Raw genomic sequence first — 20907 nt, forward strand, 5'->3', positions numbered from 1 at the left:
GCAAACCCCCTCTGAACAAATCCTGATAAGAAAACCCCATGATAGGGTAAACTTAGGGCCGCCATAAGTTATAGGTTGAACTCACACAACAACCATGCTAGAAATACGCTTTAAAAATCGGAGGAGATAAGCAGCATTCTGTAAAATTATACAGAGCTCATAATTTTAGAAAAAGAACATGAAAACTAATAATTGTTATTGATACAATTACTAAGGTTTTCTTTGTTCACAGCATTTACATGTTTACTTCAACCTTTGAACTGCAAGCCAATACCTGCCTTCAAATTTTCACATTCACCTTCAGAATTTCCTATTATGTCTCCCAACACATTATGCTAAGAAATGTGCAAGAATGAAGAGGTACAGTATACAAGTTCTCCTTTATGTTGTAATAGAAGTGTAAAACACATGTGCTCACAACACTTGCACACCCTTTTTCTCAAATTCAGGTAAGTCAATATGTCAATATCTACAGTTTAACAGATATGGGAATGTTGATTATTCCCAGAATTATTGTCATAGAGCCAAATTAAACAAATCTCTATTCTGCTTCAATAGCACACATCTACGATAAATAAAATAATAGTTTCAAGAATGAAACAGAATAGCTCATTTTTAAAAGAGCCTTCACATTATCTCTGTTTAATATAAAGAATAACCTTTTAAGCAAACTTTCATCATACATTTTGGAGGGGCAGAGGGATGATGGATCACATACTGAAAACTCACCATATTTGTCTCTCAAGCCAACAGTGCATCTGAAGACTCCACCAAAGGACACATCCTCCCCAAATATTACTGTAGGTATACAATAAGGAATGAAATAAATACTTTCCCAAATATGGGTTGTTAGCCAGTGAGAATTAGAATCATTAAAAAAATAACAATAAAAAGGAATGTCAAATTCAGTCTTACAGGTTACAAGACTCCATGCTTCTGAGGGGTTGTACAGACCTCACCTTTTAGCGCCAGATGTCAGCCACATTCAATAGTTTACAGTGGTTATTAGAAGAAAGGAACATGACATTAAATTATTTAGTCCACTTAAAAAAAAAAGAGTCTAGCTCCAGAACAATCTCTTGAAAGTGGGAGAAAAGCATCAGAATGGCAAATGAAATTTAATGTAAGAAAGTGTAAAGTGTGTAAATGTGGCCAAAACAAATCACGCACTATGATTGGAAATCATGACTGGATAATGAAAATGTGAAGTATTTTGAAAAACAATTCCATGTTGGGAAGTTTGATGCCACTATAGAAATAAATGATGCGAATCATTGGGAAATGGCCTAAAAATAAAGCTGCCACTATCGTATCAAATCATACTGCCCTTATGCAATACGGAATACACTTCTGGTCACTGCACCTCAAAAAGCATGCTATACAACAGAAAAAAGTGTACAACAGTGTAACCAAAATGATAAAGTGTCCGGAGTAATTTCCATGAGGAAAAGCAGTAATATTCAGTATTTTTCAGCTTTAAAAAAAAGTGGCTAAGACAGAAGATAATACGTTTTTTGAACAGAAGTATGTAAAATGTGGCCTGCGGTTTGCCATGCTGTGGGGAGTTCCCACCCTAAAATTTAACATTTTTTTCCTTGGTCTGATCCAGCAGAACTCCTTTTGTGTTTGTTAGAAAGAAAACCACAACAGTAATTTTCAGGAAGAGCAACAAGAAATTATGCAGGAAAATGCTTCTCCTCTACAAGCACAAACTGCGTTATCAATGGTAAAATTCATAGAATAATAGAATAATAGAGCTGGAAGAGACCACAAGGGCCATCCAGTACAACCCCCTGCCATGCAGGAACTCTCATTCAAAGCATCCCCAACCGATGGCCATCCAGCCTCTGTTTAAAGACCTCTAAAGAAGGAGACTCCACCCTGACCAACCCAGGGACATACCTACGCAAATTGCTTCACTTGCCTCCCTTGCATGTTTCAGCACCCATCTGTGGTAAAGGTAAAAAGATCAGGAATCTTCCTATTTAAGAGTCTGTAGTCGAAAGATGAGGCTTCTAAGCTAAGCATCTCCATCAATATCATAGTATAAAATTATACCTGCAGTTGGATCTCTGGATAAGGCATTATCCAAGGCACTTGTTATAGACTGGAAAAGGTTCATCTTCTGTGTCTGGCCTGTACAAAGAGAAGATATAGATAAAGCACATTGTTTAAGAAACTTAAGTATCAAATACTTTCAATACCAGCATGGACCATTTGACAATCTGCAGGGCTTGGAACTTCAGTTATTCACAGTTTTCCATCACTGTCTATATTTCACAAAGTGTCCATAAGTTAACAGCAAAATTCACTTGCTACCTGAAAACTATGCTGGTGTAAGGCAGGGTTAGATTTTACACTCCGTAGACTTCCACCTGGCATTAGAAGGGAATCAAGAAAACAAGTTTCTCCATTTTTTTCCCTTCCCTCTACAACATCAAGTGCCACTTCCCAAATTCTTCCAAATGGTTTTGGGACTTTTTGATACAATATAGGAATCTATATTGTACTAGTGGATCTCGATTTTCACCATTAACAGAAGGAGCCATTCATTTGTAGAGAGGAACACACCAAGTGTAGTATGGCTTTTAAACATGAAATTTCCAGTGCTTGTCCATCATCAGTATTTTCAAGCTGACCTACGTTCCAATTTAAAAGCCTTATCACACAGAGCTGGCTGGAACGGTACAAAAAGGGCCAGGAAGGGAACGAGATGAGTGAGGGATGCATTTTAAAGCACACAGAATGCTGCCACCACTGCCACCAGAAGTCCCCGTTCTGTTCCCCACCTGTTCCCCATCCGTCCCAGAGGAGGAGATTTTTGAGAACTGTTCTGAACAGTTATCAAAAATCCCCTCCTCTGGGATGGATGGGGAACGGAACAGAACAGGGACTTCCTGTATGCCGTAAAATGCGTCCCTCACTCGTTCCGTTCCCTTACCAGACCCTTTTGTACTTTTCCAGTACTGTAGTCCTGTGTGATAAGACTTTAAAAGTTACTGTTTTCAGGTATCCCAAAACAACATGCTGAAATTTTAACAGTGAACAAAAATAATTGCTGGGAAGTTCAAATTTTCTCTTTCAGACACATAAGTACACAATTTGGCATAAACATGGAGAGCCAGCATAGTGTAGCAGTTTGAATGTTGGACTATGACTGGACATTATGGTTCGATTCCCCACTAAAGCTTAAAAACCCACTGACCTTGGGCAAGTCACACCCTCTCAGCCTCAAAAGATGACAATGGCAACCCCTCCCCCGAAGAAACTTGCCAAGAAAACCTCACGATAGGTTCACCATAAGTTGGAAATGACTTGAAGGCACACAACAACAACAACAACAACAACAACAACAACAACATTCCTAAACAAAGGCAAAGTTCCAGTAGAGGAATTAAAAAAAAATAGCAACATGACCTCTAGGGACTACTTCAATATTGGCCTCAAAAAGATATCTGTGCTGTTGTAATTAAGCTACAGACAGAAACACAGCCATCCAGCTATGATCCATCTGCCATAAAGAAATGGTAACACTCTGAAGATCTCATTTCAGACACGTAAAGGATGTAGACTTACTCTGTACACTTACTAAATTCTGGGCTGAATTCAGCATTATATTCGGTGGGAACATCACTACCAGATTAAAAACTTCCTATGAGTGGAAGCAGTCATTCACTAAACAGGAGGATTTTGTGGATCCAACTTATTATGCACAAGAGGGAGTGGCTACTTCCCCACCAGAATTAATCTGGTCTTGTGTGCTCCACAGATGCTTTGCACAGGGACAAGTACTGGGCCCAAGCCTCAGTATGACGTGCATTAAATGGGAACTCTAAATGGGTTGACAAATCAATAAGATTAAAAGTTGCTAGCACAATTTATGGATAAATTAGCGTAATCATTTTTCTGCACAAAAATATATTATACGAGTCCTTCTGTGTACATGGTTTGGGGACGTTAGTATAACCTTCTTCCCCTACTCAGGTGCAACTAAAAATGTAGAGCTGTTTGACAGTGGAATAGAAATCGACCACTCGGAGGATGGTGGATTTTCCATCTTTGAAGGTCTTTAAGCAGAAGTTATATGAGCATCTTTTAAGAGTGCTGTATTTGGGTATTGATGCATGGCAGGGGGTTGAAATAATTTGGTCCTCATGATCCCTTTCAGTTCCAAGATCCTATGATTATAAGTGCCATGTCCTCCAGAAGAACCATTATAAAAGTCCCCATGGCTGTCTGCCTTGATTCATGTGATCATAGCCATGCTCAAAATATAAACTTATATAGTCCTGGAGTCCATATCTGGGGCAAGTACTTTTGCCTCTTCCTTGTAATTATAAATGCCAAGGAACAATATTTGCACCTAACGCTTCGGTCCTTGAGGGCTGCAAGATGAGGTGGTCAGGCATTCCAGAGGGTACAGAAAGAGAGAGAGAGAGAGAGAAGTAGAGGGTCCTTTGCCGATCTAGGCCGTACATCCTGGTCTAGGGCCCTTCCACATCTCATTACATTCATTCATACAATGGTCTAGGGCCCTTGGTATCTGCTGTGGTTTGGTTGCTTGACCTCCCAGGGACACCAAAATCCATGGATGTTCAAGTCCCATTAAATACAATGGATAGTAAAATGAGGATAGTAAAATGGTTTGCTTTTCAGAATTTATGTATTTTTTGAATATTTTCAAGCCATGGATGCTTGAATCTGTGGATACAGAGCACTCACTCTAATTTGCATCCACCTTTCTCCCACCCTGGGATCCAAGAGGTTAAGCAATAGAGTTATGATTCCACTTTTACAGCCATGGCAACATTCTATGGAATGCTAGGGTTTTTAGTCTTGACAGGGCACTAGAGATCTCAAAATAACCCTCTCTTAAAATGACAAATCCCAGGTTTTCACAGGATACTGCCATGACAGTTAAAGCAGAATCATAGTGCTATAATTGTGCTGTGTGAAAGCAATCACAGGCACTGCACAAATAATCCAGTTTGAGACCACTTTAACTGCTCTGGCTCAGTGTTATGGAATCCTGTGATTTGTAGTATGTTGTGGCACCAGAGTTCTCAGATAGTGAAGGTTGAATGTCTCACAAAACGACAGTTCCCAGGATTCCATAGCACTGAGCTATGGCAGTTAAAATGGTGTCAAACTGGATTACTTCTGTAGTGCAGATGCAGCCTTAGTTTTAGGATAGACAGCATTGAGCTCCAGGTACATAGTGTCAGGTAGATGCTATGAGGCATATGTGTTTCCTAAAATAAACTCCTGCTCCTGCACTGCAGAAATAATCCACTTTGACACCGCTTGAACTGCAATGTCCCCATCCTAAGGACATCCTGGGAACTGTAGTTGTTGCAGCATCAAGGTCTTTGACAGAGAAGCTAATGTCTCACAAATTACAGTTCCCAGAATTCCTAGCATTAGCCAGGGGCAGCTAAAGCAGTGCCAAACTAGATTATTTCTGCAGTGGTATGCAGCCACATAGCAGTGTGGTCAGATGTCCTCACCAAAAAAGAGGGCAAGGCACCACAAAATGTGGACTTTGACACAAAATGCAGGCACGACCAAGTAAAACCTAAAACAACTGAGAATATAATCCATTCTTCTTAGTCCTGCTCAAGATGGAGGACCTTTGGAAATCCCTCCTGGACAGAAGGCTTGAAATGAGGGACGTGTCCTGGGAAAGGAGGACAGGCCGTCACCCCTGGTCATATGCACCCGTCCCTACACATTCGCTGGGGTTAGGGGCAAGGAACCCGGTGATGTGGAAAAACCACAAATAACAAAAAACACTATGTTTTTACCTAAGAGGACACCACTCTAGGAATTTGTAGGTCTTCCAGTGTTACTTTGTGGTCAACATTTGCCAGACACTGACCATAGAATTGCGCTGGAGGAGCTACAATGCTAATGGAGTGTTCTCTCTAGGAATCTTTATAGGTTCTTTAGTGTGACTTTTGGTTAAGTGTGACCACAGAGTTGCGCTGGAGACCTAGAGATTCCTAGAGAGAACTTATTAAGAAAAGCGTGGAATAATCAAATCTGCCAAACATTGACCATAGAGTTGCGGGAGGACCTAAATATTCCTAGAGAGAACATATTAATAAAATCTAGTGAATAATCAAATCTTCCAAACATTGACCATAGAGTTGCGTGGAGGACCTAGAGATTCCTAGAGAGAACATATTAATAAAATCTGTGAATAATCAAATCTGCCAAACATTGACCATAGAGTTGCGCTGGATGGGCTCCACACTGCCTAGTGGAGTGTCCTCTCTAGGAATCTCTAGGAAGACTGTACCACTTCGGTCAATGGCGGGGGACAGGTGTTGTGTGTAAAAAAAGTCCATGTTTCCTCAAATGAAACCCAAATCTCATTCGCGAGCAGGGCAGAGGGGATAACGTACCAACGCAGCCCCTGCGCCTGCCACGGAAGAGCGTGGCGTCTTTGGAATGATAACACACACGCACACCCCGCGCCACAGAGGCGAAGTGGTACGGTCCACCCCTCCTCCCTATCTATTAACAGGGCGGTGGACCAAACCACTCACCATAGTGGGTGGGTTCCGGGTCAGGCTGGAAAGCGAATGCGCCGCGTGCCTGTGGGGCTGGGCGGAGGCGCGTCGTTGCCGCCAACCGACGCAGCGCGAGCCCAGCAACGACCATTTTCGAGGACACTTGAGCCGACCACGTTCTAAACAGTCGGGGGGGGGTGCCTCTCGGGCAACCTCATTGGCCGGCTGGGAGGGAAGAGAGCCAATCAGGATGCTCCCCTGTTGGGGCGTAAAAGGAGAGAGCTCCCGCTGGAAAGGAGAGGGAGGTGGTGCAATACGCATGCGCGGGGAGTGTGTTGGTTTTGGTGGTTTGAAGATGGAGCGCATTGGGATCAGTTGATGCCACATAAACTAATTAGTATAGAGTGCCACTCCCATTGTTGAAAGGGGGGTTTCTTGGTCTGTTTTTCCTGGCCTTCTTCTGCTGCCTAAATGCTCCGTTAGGTCCAAACACACTGCAGAAATAAATCCAGTTCCAGACTGCTTTAACTTCCCTGGCTTGTACTTTATTGTGACATCAGGCTCTTTCTTGACAGAGAGGTTAAATGTCCACAAAATTACAGTTCCCAGATTCCCCTAGCATTAGCTAGGCAGTAAAGTGGTCTCACACTGGATTGTTTCTACATTGTGATTTGGACTTAATAAAATAAAATGGATTTGTCACCTTAACAATCTTTCTGGCTCAAGCTATGGATTCTGGGAGTTGGAGTTTCAACAAGCTCCAACTCCCAGAATTCCATAGCCTTGAGCCAGAAGGAGTTAAAGCAGTGCCAAAACGGGTTATTCTCCAGTGTGGATGCAGCCTTGGTCCATCCACACTGCAGAATAATCCAGTTTGAGACCACAAACTGCCCTGGCTCAGTGCTAGGGATCCTGGGAACTGTAGTTATTGTGGCACCAGAGCTCTCTGACAGAGAAGGCTAAAATGTCTCACAGAGCTACAGCTACCAGGATTCCCTAGATTGAGCCAGGGCAGTTAAAGTGTCTCAAGTGGTTTTTGCAGTGGGTTTTGGACCTGAGAGGTGAAGGGCAGTGATGAAAGACTAGTCAAGGTCCCTAAGTGTAAAGATAAGGAAACTGAGCACTAAACTTAGAACCACCCAAGCCCTGGGATTCCCCATCCCTCTGTATGGATGTGAGAGCTGGACCGTGGGGAAGCAGAAAAAATGAAAAATGGGCCCAAACCTTCTTGGCAGGCTGGAATGTAAATTTCTGCCAGCATCCTCTCACTGTTGCTTGGTAGCAACCTGCTGTTCTTGTCCAGGTGTTCAATGACAACTAAATGTTCTAGGACCCGCTTCTCCCATGCACCACAACCAGCTGTGGTTGTGTACCCAGAAGTCATCCCGCTTCACCCATAGATAAGATCAGCCCTCACTTTGCAGACAAGGGCGAAGACACAGCTTCTTTCTTCCCAGCTGCCTAGGGAAGCTCAGTGGCACTCCCAATGCACCTCTTACCAGTCCGTGGCCACAAGACTCTGGCCCCCTGGCCCCCCGGCCAACCATTGCACCGGTGACCCTGGACCCCTTTGGCACTGTCTTTACAGTTTTTTCTGGGGTTGGTCTGGGGTTGCCCTTTTAAACCGCTTATAGGTTACGCCCTGACTCCTTCTATAGGGGTGACCACGTTGCAGGGCTGCTGTACTTGCACGAACCTGCTGTCACTCTCACCCCTTCTTGGGCAGAAACGTACGGGAAATGTACATCTGCAAAAACAAATACATGCAGATACAGATTGATTGGAGGGAAGGCAGAAAAATAAAATAAAAAACCCAACAGTGAAAATGAGTAGAAAAGTAACTGTGGAATTGCTTCTTACTGCAGTCCCATATGGTGATTTTAACTTGGCTTAGGGCTCTGTATTTGTACATACAAACACATAGTGTTATTGCCATATTTATTAGTATATAATATTTTGTCAAGTCATTGCATTCTTGGAGTCAAATATTTTCCTTCTTCATTTCATTATATAAAGCCATTTCTCCTACTTGAGAATGTTGACCAGACTTCTGGCTGCCTGGTTGCCCACTGCATTTCAAGAATGCACTTCCACATATTTCTTTATCTTGTGTCTACAATTCACCCTATGTTACATCTGTTACTAACAATGCTGACAGCTGTTGGAAATTTGTGTAATGCTGACTGTATTAATGAATGACTATGAAAGGGAAGGAATTACTATAGGAAAAGCAAATAATAACCTGGACATTTGATTATCAATTACTGTAGCATAGTTCAATTAGGACAAGGAATGAAGCCATCAGCAATGTGGCCCTCCAGATCAAGACTACCTACTCTTACTTTCCATCAGTCATTATTGGAGCATGCCTAACTGCATAGGGTGCCATTTTGCTTTGGAGCTGCATCAAACGGCAGGCTTTAGGTCTTAGAGAGAGCCCTGCTAAACTAGTTTCACACTAGACACCTAACCAGCATAACAATGACATGACTGGAAATCCCCAGTATATCAGTGGTGGGCCAGTTATTTTTCTGAGCCTCAGGTCCCAGAATCCTAGTCACATGTCCATCCATCACATCGTTTACATCATTTACAACCCTGCCTTTTGTTCTAAACAGAGTCTCTAGGTGGTTACAAAATAAAATTAAAATACAGTTAAAACAATCAAAAGATGAGATTAAAACAATATTAAACTAATATAAAATTAAAATAATTTAAAATTACTTTAAATCAAGGAACAAATCCGTACAGGACCACCCGTTCCCTAAAGCTTGGTGGAAGAAAAAGGAGTAAAACTGAGGCCAAGAAGAGCCATCTGAGCTTTCCTAGGAAGAGAATTGTAGACTTTGGGAGCAGCCATGGAAAAGGCCCTCTCTCATGGTCCCCTCAAACATGCTTGTGAAGTGGTCGGATTGAGAGAAGTGCCTCCTCTGAGGATCCTAGAACTCAGGTGGGAAGATATGGCCCTTCACGTAGCTTGGAGCTGAGTGATATAATGGACTATATTGGCTGAAATTTCTGGGAGTTGTTGATCTGAAAAGTAAGTTTTCCATGCACTTCCATTCACAGCCATGCTGCCACCAACCTCACCATTCTGCGACCTGTAGACTTAAGTGAGAGAGTAATAATTAGAAGAAACATGGCCCATTTTGCGACAACTACCCCTTCCACATTGCCTCCACCCTCCCAAACCTCCCCAAAATATGGTATAATTCCGCAACAAAACAACAGCACATAGAGTCTATAATCCGGACTCAGGTTTACACCATGGGACTACTCTTTGCAATGTTACATGATATCCACACAATGGGTTTTGCAGCTCCAACTCGAACCACTTCTGCGTCCAACCATGCGATTCACGTTAAAACATGATAGATTATCACATGTGATTGCTTTCTATGGGGAGTAGTTCCGAGCCAGATTCAAAGTCAGTCCCAAGTGACTCCTGATGTAGGTGAATTCGGTAACAAGCAAATTCACAAAAATTGTTTCCAAGCTCACTTCGATTTCAATCCAAATTTGTTCTGGTTGTGAATGTAACTTTGCTTCGGTCCTGGTACACACACCCCAAACCTCCAAGGTGGCAAATTTCCCATGATGCAAGCTGCAGTTTTGCACCATTTGCTTCCAGTACTCCCTTCAAGAGCGGAAGACATTGTTGGATTGGCTGACAGATTTGGATGTTGCATGAAGGGATGGTACACTGAGGATCATTCGGATGTTGCATGAGGGATGGCCGACTGAGGACATGTTTGGATATGGCTGACAGATTTGGTTGCATGAAGGGATGGATACACTGGGCACGTTTGGATGTGGCTGACAGATTTGTGTTGCATGAAGGGATGGCTAGACTGAGGACATGTTTGGATTGGCTGACAGATTTGGATGTTGCATGAAGGGATGGCTAGACTGAGGACACATTCGGATGTTGTATGAAGGGAGTAGCATGAATGTCGGGAGGACACATTGGCATGTGGCTGTATGTATACTGAGACCACACAGGGCGAGAGTTGCGGCATTGCTAAATTGTTGTGAAATAGAGTAAATAGAGTAAAAATAGAATAAAATAGAAGGGAAGAAGAAACATGAAGCAATCTCCCATGAGGCTAGCATTCACGTGAAACTGGTTAGGAAGTGGTCCCCTTCTTCACCCTGGAAGTGCAAAGTTCATGATAATAATACAATAATATTATGTTTTATTTATATACCTCCCAACTCACTGGGAATCCAAGCGGTTTACAACAGAGGGGATAATAGACAGTTCCCTGCCCTCAGGCTTACAATCTAAAAGACACGACACAAAAGGAGAAGGGAATGGTGAGGGAGGAGGGATCAGGTCCAGCATTCTTCTCTACCTCTGAGGCCTGGACCAAGGCATATGGACCGGAGGTGAGGGCTCTTCTTCTTCAGGCTAGCCCTGGTGGAATACTGGCCAGCCTATTCTCTCCCTCACAGGCCAAAAGTGACCAGTAATGGAGGGAGGGCGCTCTATCTTTAGGCTGCTCCTGATGACGCTGGGCCAGCCTATTCTCTATGATGCATTCAGATCCCCACTGAGCATGCGCAAGGGTGCCAATTCGAATTGTTGAATCTGCATGGCATGTACTGTGTGTGTGATAATTAATTTTGCACTCCTTTGCTTTGCCTCAGGAATGACCACAATTCCGCTCTTCACGTGAGATAATTAATCATGTGAATGCCTTGGATTCGAATTGATTCTGCTTCCCCTTCCCTTCGGATTTGCTTTGGTTGCAGTTCAAATTTCGCATGTGATAAACTCCTCAGAAATCACAAGGAGCAGTTGAGATGGGAAACTGAGCAAATAGGGCACATCTCCCCATATAGTTGTCTCTGTCTTTGCAAAATCCCACTCTATTCTTGGTGCTATTCACTAAAGATTTTAAGTGTTTCACTGGCACCATGTGTTGGTTCCTAGGTTTGTGGTGGGGTTAATGAGTAGGACTCCTCCCCCTGACCAATACTAGAAGAAATGTGGCTTAACAGGGTTGCGGGATCCGGGAGTTTGATACCACTGGGCAACCCCCCACTCCTCTATGGTGGATGGGCCTCTTTGGTATATAGGGAGCCATGGATTCAAATCCCACCAGGGTTGCAATTTCCGGGGAATTCCCTGGAAACGGGGATTTAATCTCTTTCCATTAATTTCTGTGTTTGCAAAATTTCTGGGGAATTTCCAGGGAATTAAACCTTCGCTCCCAAACAGTGGCCAATCAGGAAGTCCGGATGAAAGAACTACAGTGGTGCCTCGGGTTACGAAATTAATTCGTTCCGCGGCTAATTTCGTAACCCGAAAAACCTTCGTAACCCGAATTGCCCTAGGCGCTATGGGGAAAAGCCGCGGTCTGCCGCGGCTCCATTTAAACAGCGCCGGAGTTTTTTCGTTACCCGAAAAACGTTCGTAACCCGAACACAATAATCCCTATGGGATTTATCGTTTATCCCGAAAAATTCGTAAGCTGGGTATTTCGTATCCCGAGGTTACCAGTTATTGCAAGCTTTAAGCCTTCCCCCCCCAAACTGGAAACCCCACCCCCTTTAGGCCTTCCCATAATGCCTTGAACCCCCGAACCAGAAGTCCCGTCCCCAAACCGGATGCCCCACCCCATTCCGGGTAATTTGGGGAGGATCTGGGGAACCCAGGAACCAATCCTGGGGAATATCTTCAAGGGTGATTGGCAACACTGCTCCCAGGAAGGCAGAGGAGAGGGTCTGGCAGAATGTTTGGGGAGAAGTGGATAGGCAGGTGTGTGTGCATGCGCACGTGTGTGTGTGTGTGTGTGTGTAGTTTTGCAGAGAAAGCATAACGTTGTGGTTTGAGTGTTGAGCTGGGATTCCAGAAGATAAAGGTCTAAAACACACTGCAGAAATAATCCAGTTTGTGACTGCTTTAGCTGCCCTGGGAACTGTAGTTTTGTGAAACATTTAGCTTTCTCTGTCAGAGAGCTCTGGTGCTACAATAAACTACAATTCCCAGACTTCCATAACACTGAGCCAGGGCAATTAAAGAGGGCCCAAATAGACAGGACAAAATAAAGCTGCTTTGGGTCACTTTGGAGGTATGCTGTTTAAATGATGCAGCGTCCTAAGAGGCTGGAAGCCATGCCAAAGCCATGCTTGAGTCCAGTCTGGTCTTTTAAGATGCATGTGTCATTTAAACAGCATACCTCCAAAGTGACCCGAAGCAGCTTTATTTTGGCCTGTCTGTTCGGGCCTTCAAACTGGATTATTTCTGCAGTGTGTTTTGCACCAAAGGTTCAAATCCGTGCTTAGCCATGGAAACCCATTGGGCAAGTTCTACATTCTCAACCTCAGAGGAAGTCAGTGGCAAACCTTCCTGCAATAAATCTTTCCAAGAAAGCCCTTTCATAGGGTTGCCATAAGCCCATATTGACTTGAAGGCACATATCAACAACAACATACTGTTTTATCCTCTGACAGGATACAATAACTGTTTCATCAGCACAGCAGCCACATATCTCTAGTTACAGCATATTGGAAGTATTAGGTGGTTCTTTTTAGTTCTTAAATTGCACTATCCAATTTACATTTTCAAGCACTCTATTTGTATGCTGCATTGTGTATTATTTTCATTGCAATTTTCTGATGGACCAGGAGATGGCATACAAAAACAGGGAATAGTAAATGTGTAGAAAGCTTGCCTTCAATCTCTCCTATTCTCTAGTGCCCATAATGTCAAATTTCTAATTTCATTTCTTCATCAGGGACTAGTATAGTAGTAACTGTAATTGTAAAGTCTCTTACAAACATACCAAAAAGTATGAAAATGCTACATTAAGGCATCTACCTTAACTTCGGTGCCATGTAAGCCATAGAGCAAATTCTAAAGTTGTCTCATTGTGCCTGTCAGGTTTCTAGTTTCATTTCCTCATCAGGGATGAGTATAGTATTAACTTAATATAACACAATTTTAAGAATGATTCAGCTTTCCATAACTCTTCATATCTGCCATGGAAACTACAACTGTACCACCATATTGTTACAAATTATTGTCCTTCTGAGATTGAACATACTTAAGGTTGCAGGGTTTATCATTGGCATGGTACAAACTGCATCAGTGCACCGTGCTGGCGCTGATTTTAGAGTTAGGGTTTCAAGCCTGAAAATTTAGTTCATCATGTAACAATTGTCAAGGTTAATGTGGTTGAGAAATTTGCATGGTAAGAACTATAATCTGGCCAAATGTTGAACAGATTAACCAAATAATGACTGAATGTACATTTTTAAATTTTAAAAAAATGATGATGAAGTGTGAGATGATTTTATGCTTCCAAAAGACATATATCTTCCATTTTTCTTTTGGGCAGAAAATTATGATACTTTTGGCAGGTTTTCCATTCACTAGCTGAGGCAGGGAAAGGATTTCTGTATATTTCTAATGTAAATCACTATACAAAGGAAACTTTGTAGCACCTTTGACATGACTGTGTCAAAGAAGTTGTAGCACAGTCTGCTTCGTTAGGTCAGTGCATCTGAGAAAGTAGACCAAGTCTGTGAAAGTTTATGCTACAATTTCTTTCACATAGTTATTCTCAAAGATACTACAAGATCCCTTTGCATACTCATATTCCAGACTAACACAGCTATGTTTCTTAATTCTGCCATGATAAAGTACCAGTACTGTTTTTAATGGGTGGTAAATTAAAGACAAATGTATTAAACTCCTATGAAGAAAGATTCCAAGAACAGAAATGGAAGGAAGACATGTTGACTAATGCTTCTTATACAGCGCAATTGATTGACATAAGCAATTGTCCTTTCCAAAAGGAAAATTAATTTTGCCAAATAAAGTCAATTTTGCTAGAAGCAAGCTTACAAGAAACATTGGCAGGTGGTGCTCTTTGTGAAGGGCGGGAGTAAGAATAGGAAACATACATTTCTGATGCTGTATGCTTCTATACATTTAGGAGATATGCTGCTGTGTCTTTCTTGGTATATAGGTTGCAGGCAGGTACAATACACAAGAATCTGATTTACTGCTAATATGGCACTAGCTATGGTAGACGCCTTAACTGAGCATTTTTATGCTTTCTGGTATGTTTGTAAGAGACTTTACAATTACATGTTTAGTCTCCCTTATTCGGCATTCCGAAATCTGAAATATTTAAAAAACCAAAACTTCTTTTATGGGTAGCTGAGATAGTGACACCAGTGATGGTACAGTGTATTCATGGACAAAATTATTTTAAAATATTATAGAAAATTACCTTCAGGTTATGTGCATAAAGTCTATATGAAACATAAGTGAATTTGGTATTTAGATTTTGGACCCCATCTCTAAGATATCTTATAATGTACTTATATGCAAATACAGGTATTCAAAAATCCAAAAAGATAATCTGAAATTCAAAACACTTCAGATCCCAAGCAGTCTATTTGGGACTGCGGCAGGGGCCAGCATCAAGATTGCAGCATGTGTTCCTGCCCATTTGTTCCACCACTTAACCTGTTTCTTAAAACTGAAGCGTTGGGGGGCAGTTACACTGAAAAAGGTTATTGTCTCCCATGCTTTCATTTGTTACAATGGAATTCCAGACATACTGGATCACCATTTGCTGATATTGTATGCAGTGTATTTGTTTGCATTATCCTGACATCTTGACTCAAGAATCGATTTTTTCCAAAAGGCACAGCCTCAGTAGCTTCAGGAAAGGGATTAAGACTCTGGGACACCATAAGGCTAAAGAAACTATAGTGTGTATATGTCTCTATCTTACTTAGATTGAAGGGAGTTGTTCCCAGTAACCTGGAAAACAAACAGATGCCTGCCGGATTGCCATGTTATCACCCAGTTGACTAACCTGTTAGGGAGACTTTGGGTTGGCCAGTCAAAAGTCCTGGTGGGAAAGGAATAGCCCAATCCTCAAGCGTTTGCACTTCAACAGCAGACCATGAAATTGAGCATGGCCTGAGCACTCTTGATGATCTCTTTTCTTGGAACACTAGTCAGCTATTTGACTTGCACAAAAAGTGGGGTATAAATGGATAGCTAACAGAGCACATCAAAGAATTCCAGAAAAAAACAGCATGTGTTTTATTTCAAATCTTAGATCACAAAAATATATGGATTGCTGTTAAAGAAATGGGAGAGCCACTACATTTAATAGTCCTGATGAGAGCTCTATGCTTAGGACAAGAGGCTGCTGTTAGAACAGAAATGTTCCTAATTGGCAAAGGGATCAGGTAAGGCTGCATTCTGTCACCCTACTTGTTCAATGTATATGCAGAAAATATACGGAGAGCAGGTTTAGACTTAGAAGAAGGAGGAGTGAAGATAGGTGGAAGGAACATTAACAATCTAATATGCAGATGATCTCATCCTACTAGCAGAAAATATTGCAGATATGAAACAAATACTAAGGAAGGTCAAAGAAGAAAGTGCAACAGCAGGATCATTCCTCAACATTAAGAAGACAGAAATAATGACCATGGAGAATCTACATAAATTCAATCTAGATAGTGGCCTGTTACAGACAGGCCAAAAATAAAGCTGCTTCGAGTCACTTTGGAGGTATGGTATTTCAATGATACATGAGTCCTAAGAGTCTGGAAGCTTCACCAAAGCTGCACTCCAGTCCTTAGGACTGGAGCGTGGCTTTGGTGCGGCCTTTGAACTCTTAGGACGCATGTATCATTGAAATACCATACCTCCAAAGTGACTCGAAGCAGCTTTATTTTGGCTTGTCTGTAACAGGCCAGTGAGGAAAATGAAATTAAGATTTACTATACTAGATTGAACGTTGATCTAAATGGAAACTGCAGTCAAGAAATAAGAAGACTAGGAATGGGCAGAATAGCGATGAAAGAACTAGACAAGATCCTAAAGTATAAAGATATACAACTGAACACTAAAGTTAGAGTCCTCTGAGTCATTTTATTCCCTGTCACCATGTGCGGATGTGAGAGCTGGATCATTAAGAAAGCAGATAAGAAGAGGATCAACTCATTTGAGATGGAGTGCTGGAGAAGAGTGCTGAGGATACTATGGATGGCCAAAAAGATGAATAACGGGGTCCTTGAACAGATCAAGCATGAATTCTTCCTGAAAGCCAGGATAATCAGATTGAGATTGGCATACTTTGGCGACATTATGAGGAGGCATGAATCACTAGAAAAGACAATAATGCTAGGGAAGGTAGAGAAGACAGCAGAAAGAGAAGAAGACTGCGTGACAGATGGATTGACTCAATTAAGGGCCTGAATCTATAGGACCTAAGGAGAACAGTGGAGGATAGGGGGTCCTGGAAATGTCTCATACATGAGTCAGGGTTGAGTCGAGGTCAATTAACAACAACAAGATGAATTTATCAAGAAGCAAGGCACTTCCTATTCAGTTGGCAGAATCAAATATTCATTCTGTTGAACCACCTTAATGTTACAATGGAGAGAGTGGCTGCCCTGTGTACACAGAGTAGAAGGTTTACTGCCTATAGTAGACTAAACTGACTCCCAAAGTCAAGTTCTACATGCATAAGAATGCAACTTATGAGTCAACACGGTCACCCTGTAACATCTATATTACATTTGAGTGCAGTACAATGAAGTCCTAGTATACTCAATAGGTGTTATTCCCAGGTAAGGTGTACATAATATAGCAATGTTAAATACATTACAATCCATATAGTCACATGAGAAGAATGTGACATTTATCCCACTTGTATAGGATCAGTTTCAATTGGTGTGGCCTAAAGTCATGGACAGTGTGCTTGCAGTAATGCATCCAGCCACATATCTCTTGAGCCTTATACCTCATGGCTTTTTAAAGCTAACCAAAGGGAGATGGCCACATGGGTTCAAGTTGTAATGAATGTATTTTTTGTGTGAAGGCGTGGTTTTTGCTACCCTTAAAGTGGCAGTGGTGTGACCATTCCTAAAAAAAATTTTTTTTTGGATATCATGATCTTTGACAAGTAATGTGGATGAGGAATGCAAGAGTTATTTTTATTCTTATTCTGTGAGGAATTCTACACTGATGTATTTCACTCAGTCTGGTTGGGAAAATTAGAAGATTAAAATAATTTTAATATTGGCTACTGAAGAAAACACATCAAACACATCAGGTCTTTGTTTTATTGAAGGTTTGTTTACATCTTTTTTAAAAATATGTTTTTATTCACATATAAAATATTTTTAACATAAAACAACTTACCACTAATGGTTATAATTATCTCTTATTCCTGCTCCCTTTAATTCATAATTAAAGCTACATGATTATATTAATAATAATTACTTCTGTGTCCCACTTCCACTTAATAATATATTCTGTTATGTTTCAAATCCTATAACTGTTACATCACTCTGGCTCTTTTCCAGAAACTCCACAACATTTTCTCAGGCTTTTTAAAACTAATCTATAGGGTTTTTCTCTCTCAAAGTAATCAATCTGACTATTTCTGCAAGTTAATATAATTTTAATAACCAGTTCGCCTGTTTTAGGAGGTTTGTTTAGATCTGTGGTCATCAGTCATCCTCTAGTTAAAGATTCATTCCCAATTGGACCTTCAAACAACAGGGGAAAAAGATTCCACCTAAACATTAGGAAGGATTTCCTCATCGTAAGAGCTGTTCGACAGTGGAACATGCCGCCCCTAGTAGTGGAGTCTCCGCCTTGGAAGGTTTTCAAACAGAGGTTGGATGGCCATCTGTTGAGGGTGCTTTGATTGTGTATTCTCACATGGCAGGGAGTTGGACTGGATGGCTCTTGTAGTCTTTTCCAACTCTATAATTCTATTATTCTATCTATTGCTATAAAATTGTGTTGGCTGTGTATTTACTATGTATAGTTTGTTAATTGTGTTTTAATTTGTTTTATTATCAGAATGTTAGCTCTGTCTTGGTTCAGCCTCATTGTAAGCCACCTTGGGTCCCATTTCAAGAGAAAAGCATGAAATGAAATAAAATAAAAATGTATCCTATTTCTGTTTTGATTAGGCTAAGTACTGTACCTACTTCTATCCCAGCCACTGTTGGTTGATATAAAAGACATTGGCTGACATCGTCTTGGGTAATCTTAACTAAAGTAGATCCAGTGAATAAATGGTTGAATTGTGAGTCAACAGGTGGGTAACCCCCATTGAGCCGGTGGGTCTATGCTAGTTAGGACCAATAACCTTAGCTAATTTTAACTAGCACTTGGGGAAAAAGGGAAAAGGAGAACCGCTTTGTTATGCATGTGCTACTAGTGAAGTAGTATATACTGTTTCAGTATTGCATGGATATTCATATACTGTACTTGTACATGTGATCTAATATACTTTGATAGCAATACTTAGTATACTTAGTATTCCTGAGACCCAAAAAAATGGGCTTTCTGCAGTCCTACCTCCATTAAAAACATGTGAAAACTGTTTCGAAAGGCATATAAATCATGTAAAGATGTAATTGAAAATGCAGAAATAAAGATTCATTCTAAACCAACAGTAAAATTCTATTTTAAAGTATCAAATCCCAGAAAACGTTGCCATCTCATTCACTTAATTAGCCCTCAAGGGACTGACTGCATAATGAAGCCTTTGAGAACTGGGCTCACAAAAATGGAGATAAGATCAATCTGGGGTTATGATTAACCTTTTGCTAATCATCTAGCAGCAGTTTTGTAACTGCTGGAATTATAACATAATATTAGTTACCGGTATGTGTATAAATCCATACTATCCCAACTTGGCAGAGACCATCATGATTAATCCTCTGCCATCCTACTTTATCAACTGCTTTAAATATGTCTCTGTTTTTCTCTCCTCCTTCCTTTATCTCTGTCTTCTGCTTACTTCTGTTGCTGCAAACTGAGTTCAAAATACAAAAGTACATTACACTCAGTTAAATCACTATGGAGAGAGGAGAGGCTGGAGGTTTCCATTATGTTGCATCTTCTAGTCAAACCTTATTGTATAGTATATGTATATACATATAGTATATAAAATATATATGCTAGAACCACTGCTCTGTTTTCTGGATATGATAACTTCAGTATTCAAGAGGAAAAGCATAACTACACATGGATTTGCAATAGTCTTGAGACCTTCACTCTCCATGCATGGAGAGCCACAACAGAGATGGGGAGGGTTATTACACCCACTTATCTACATCAATTGCACTACAAAACACCTAAATTAATGCTGCTTCATCTGTGATAGTGTACAGGTGAAGATTAAGCTAATATATTGCTAGCTGAAAATTAATGTTGTTTTTCTAAGATTGTTTTGTTCATCAGGAAGGTTTTCTTATGAATACTACTGCTGTGTGTTTGCATCATGTGAACCATAAGAGTGTTATGCTCTTGAATCAGTACATAGGCCAAGACAGACCAGAGAGTGCTTCAAAATGCCCAAATAGGATCTAAAGTGGGAAAGGTCAATTTTCTTGAAACTGCATGTTTGAGGAAAGCATCCAAGGAAATTGGAAGTCTCAAAAATGATAAGCTTGGGAAAGAAAAGCCAGGATAAAATCCATGTTTGGGTATGTAATGACGTATCTGCAAATATAGGCTGAGTTTCAACAGTAAAATGGTACAGCATAAAGGTTTACTAGCATTAGTACACTGGTTTTTGCCATTTTGCGGCCATGCAAGTCACCTTGACAACACTGGTGCACTTCCCTAGCTAACTAGTGGCCAGGGCAAGCAACCTGGACATCATTCAGCAGGAGTTGGGCAGCTGGGAAAATCAAGAGCTGCCACTTTCCTGGATCTCCAGTGTTAAGCTGTACACAGTGGAGATCTGGAAGGATAACAGCCCAACAACTGCAGCTCAGATGATGACTCCTCAGTCACTCATTGGCTCTACAGATGTGCCATGGTACTGTTAAACCATGGTTGTGCCAAGGAAAAACCACAAGCAGATGAGGGATCATCTGCTCCAGGTGAGTTCTCCTTTGTTTCAACTTTATTCCTCAAAGAACACACATGCATCCTCAGTAAAAACAACACTGGCCACCAGGAGACATTTTCCCTGAATTTGATTTAGAGTTGTTGTTTTTTTAAGTCATCCTGAATTAGTTTAAAATGTGGAACATAATTTGGAATGTGTGCTTCTACAGGGTACTCCAAAAAGTATGTACAATCCTATGGTGGGTTCAGTTCTTGATGTAGCTCACTGCTCTATGCAGCCACCCACTGTGCCAGAAATGGGAAGAAAGGTCTTCTCCAGCAGCCTCGTAGATCACATACAAAAGTTCTCTTCCCCCGCCCCAGTAATGCTTTCTGCTGTATTTCTGTTTGGAATGTTGTTGGGCTCCAGAGAAATAAGATATTTCTTTCCTCACCACCACCAATTTTTCTTTTTCCCCCCAATTTGATAGCCATGTTTCCATTATAAAAATATTCTGTGATGGGTCCTCAAATTATTTTAGAAATATC

At 41.2% G+C, this 20907-nt stretch overlaps 1 protein-coding gene across 2 annotated transcripts in view; it reads right to left on the bottom strand.

Annotated features, from left to right (window-relative positions):
- The window catches only part of LOC121917391 (2-oxoisovalerate dehydrogenase subunit beta, mitochondrial-like), a 59083-nt gene extending 52406 nt beyond the window's left edge, over nucleotides 1-6677 (bottom strand). For both annotated transcript variants that reach the window (XM_042443332.1, XM_042443333.1), the window contains exons 1-3: nucleotides 6552-6677; nucleotides 2059-2136; nucleotides 730-798 (exon numbers count right to left, since the gene is read on the bottom strand). In XM_042443332.1, the coding sequence (XP_042299266.1) occupies nucleotides 730-798; nucleotides 2059-2136; nucleotides 6552-6666 (262 nt within the window). In that variant the 5' untranslated portion in view covers nucleotides 6667-6677. The remainder of the gene's footprint in view (nucleotides 1-729; nucleotides 799-2058; nucleotides 2137-6551) is intronic.
- Nucleotides 6678-20907: the final 14230 nt, after the last annotated feature.

Source organism: Sceloporus undulatus, unplaced genomic scaffold (assembly GCF_019175285.1).
Source record: "Sceloporus undulatus isolate JIND9_A2432 ecotype Alabama unplaced genomic scaffold, SceUnd_v1.1 scaffold_16, whole genome shotgun sequence".
NCBI lineage: Eukaryota > Metazoa > Chordata > Lepidosauria > Squamata > Phrynosomatidae > Sceloporus > Sceloporus undulatus.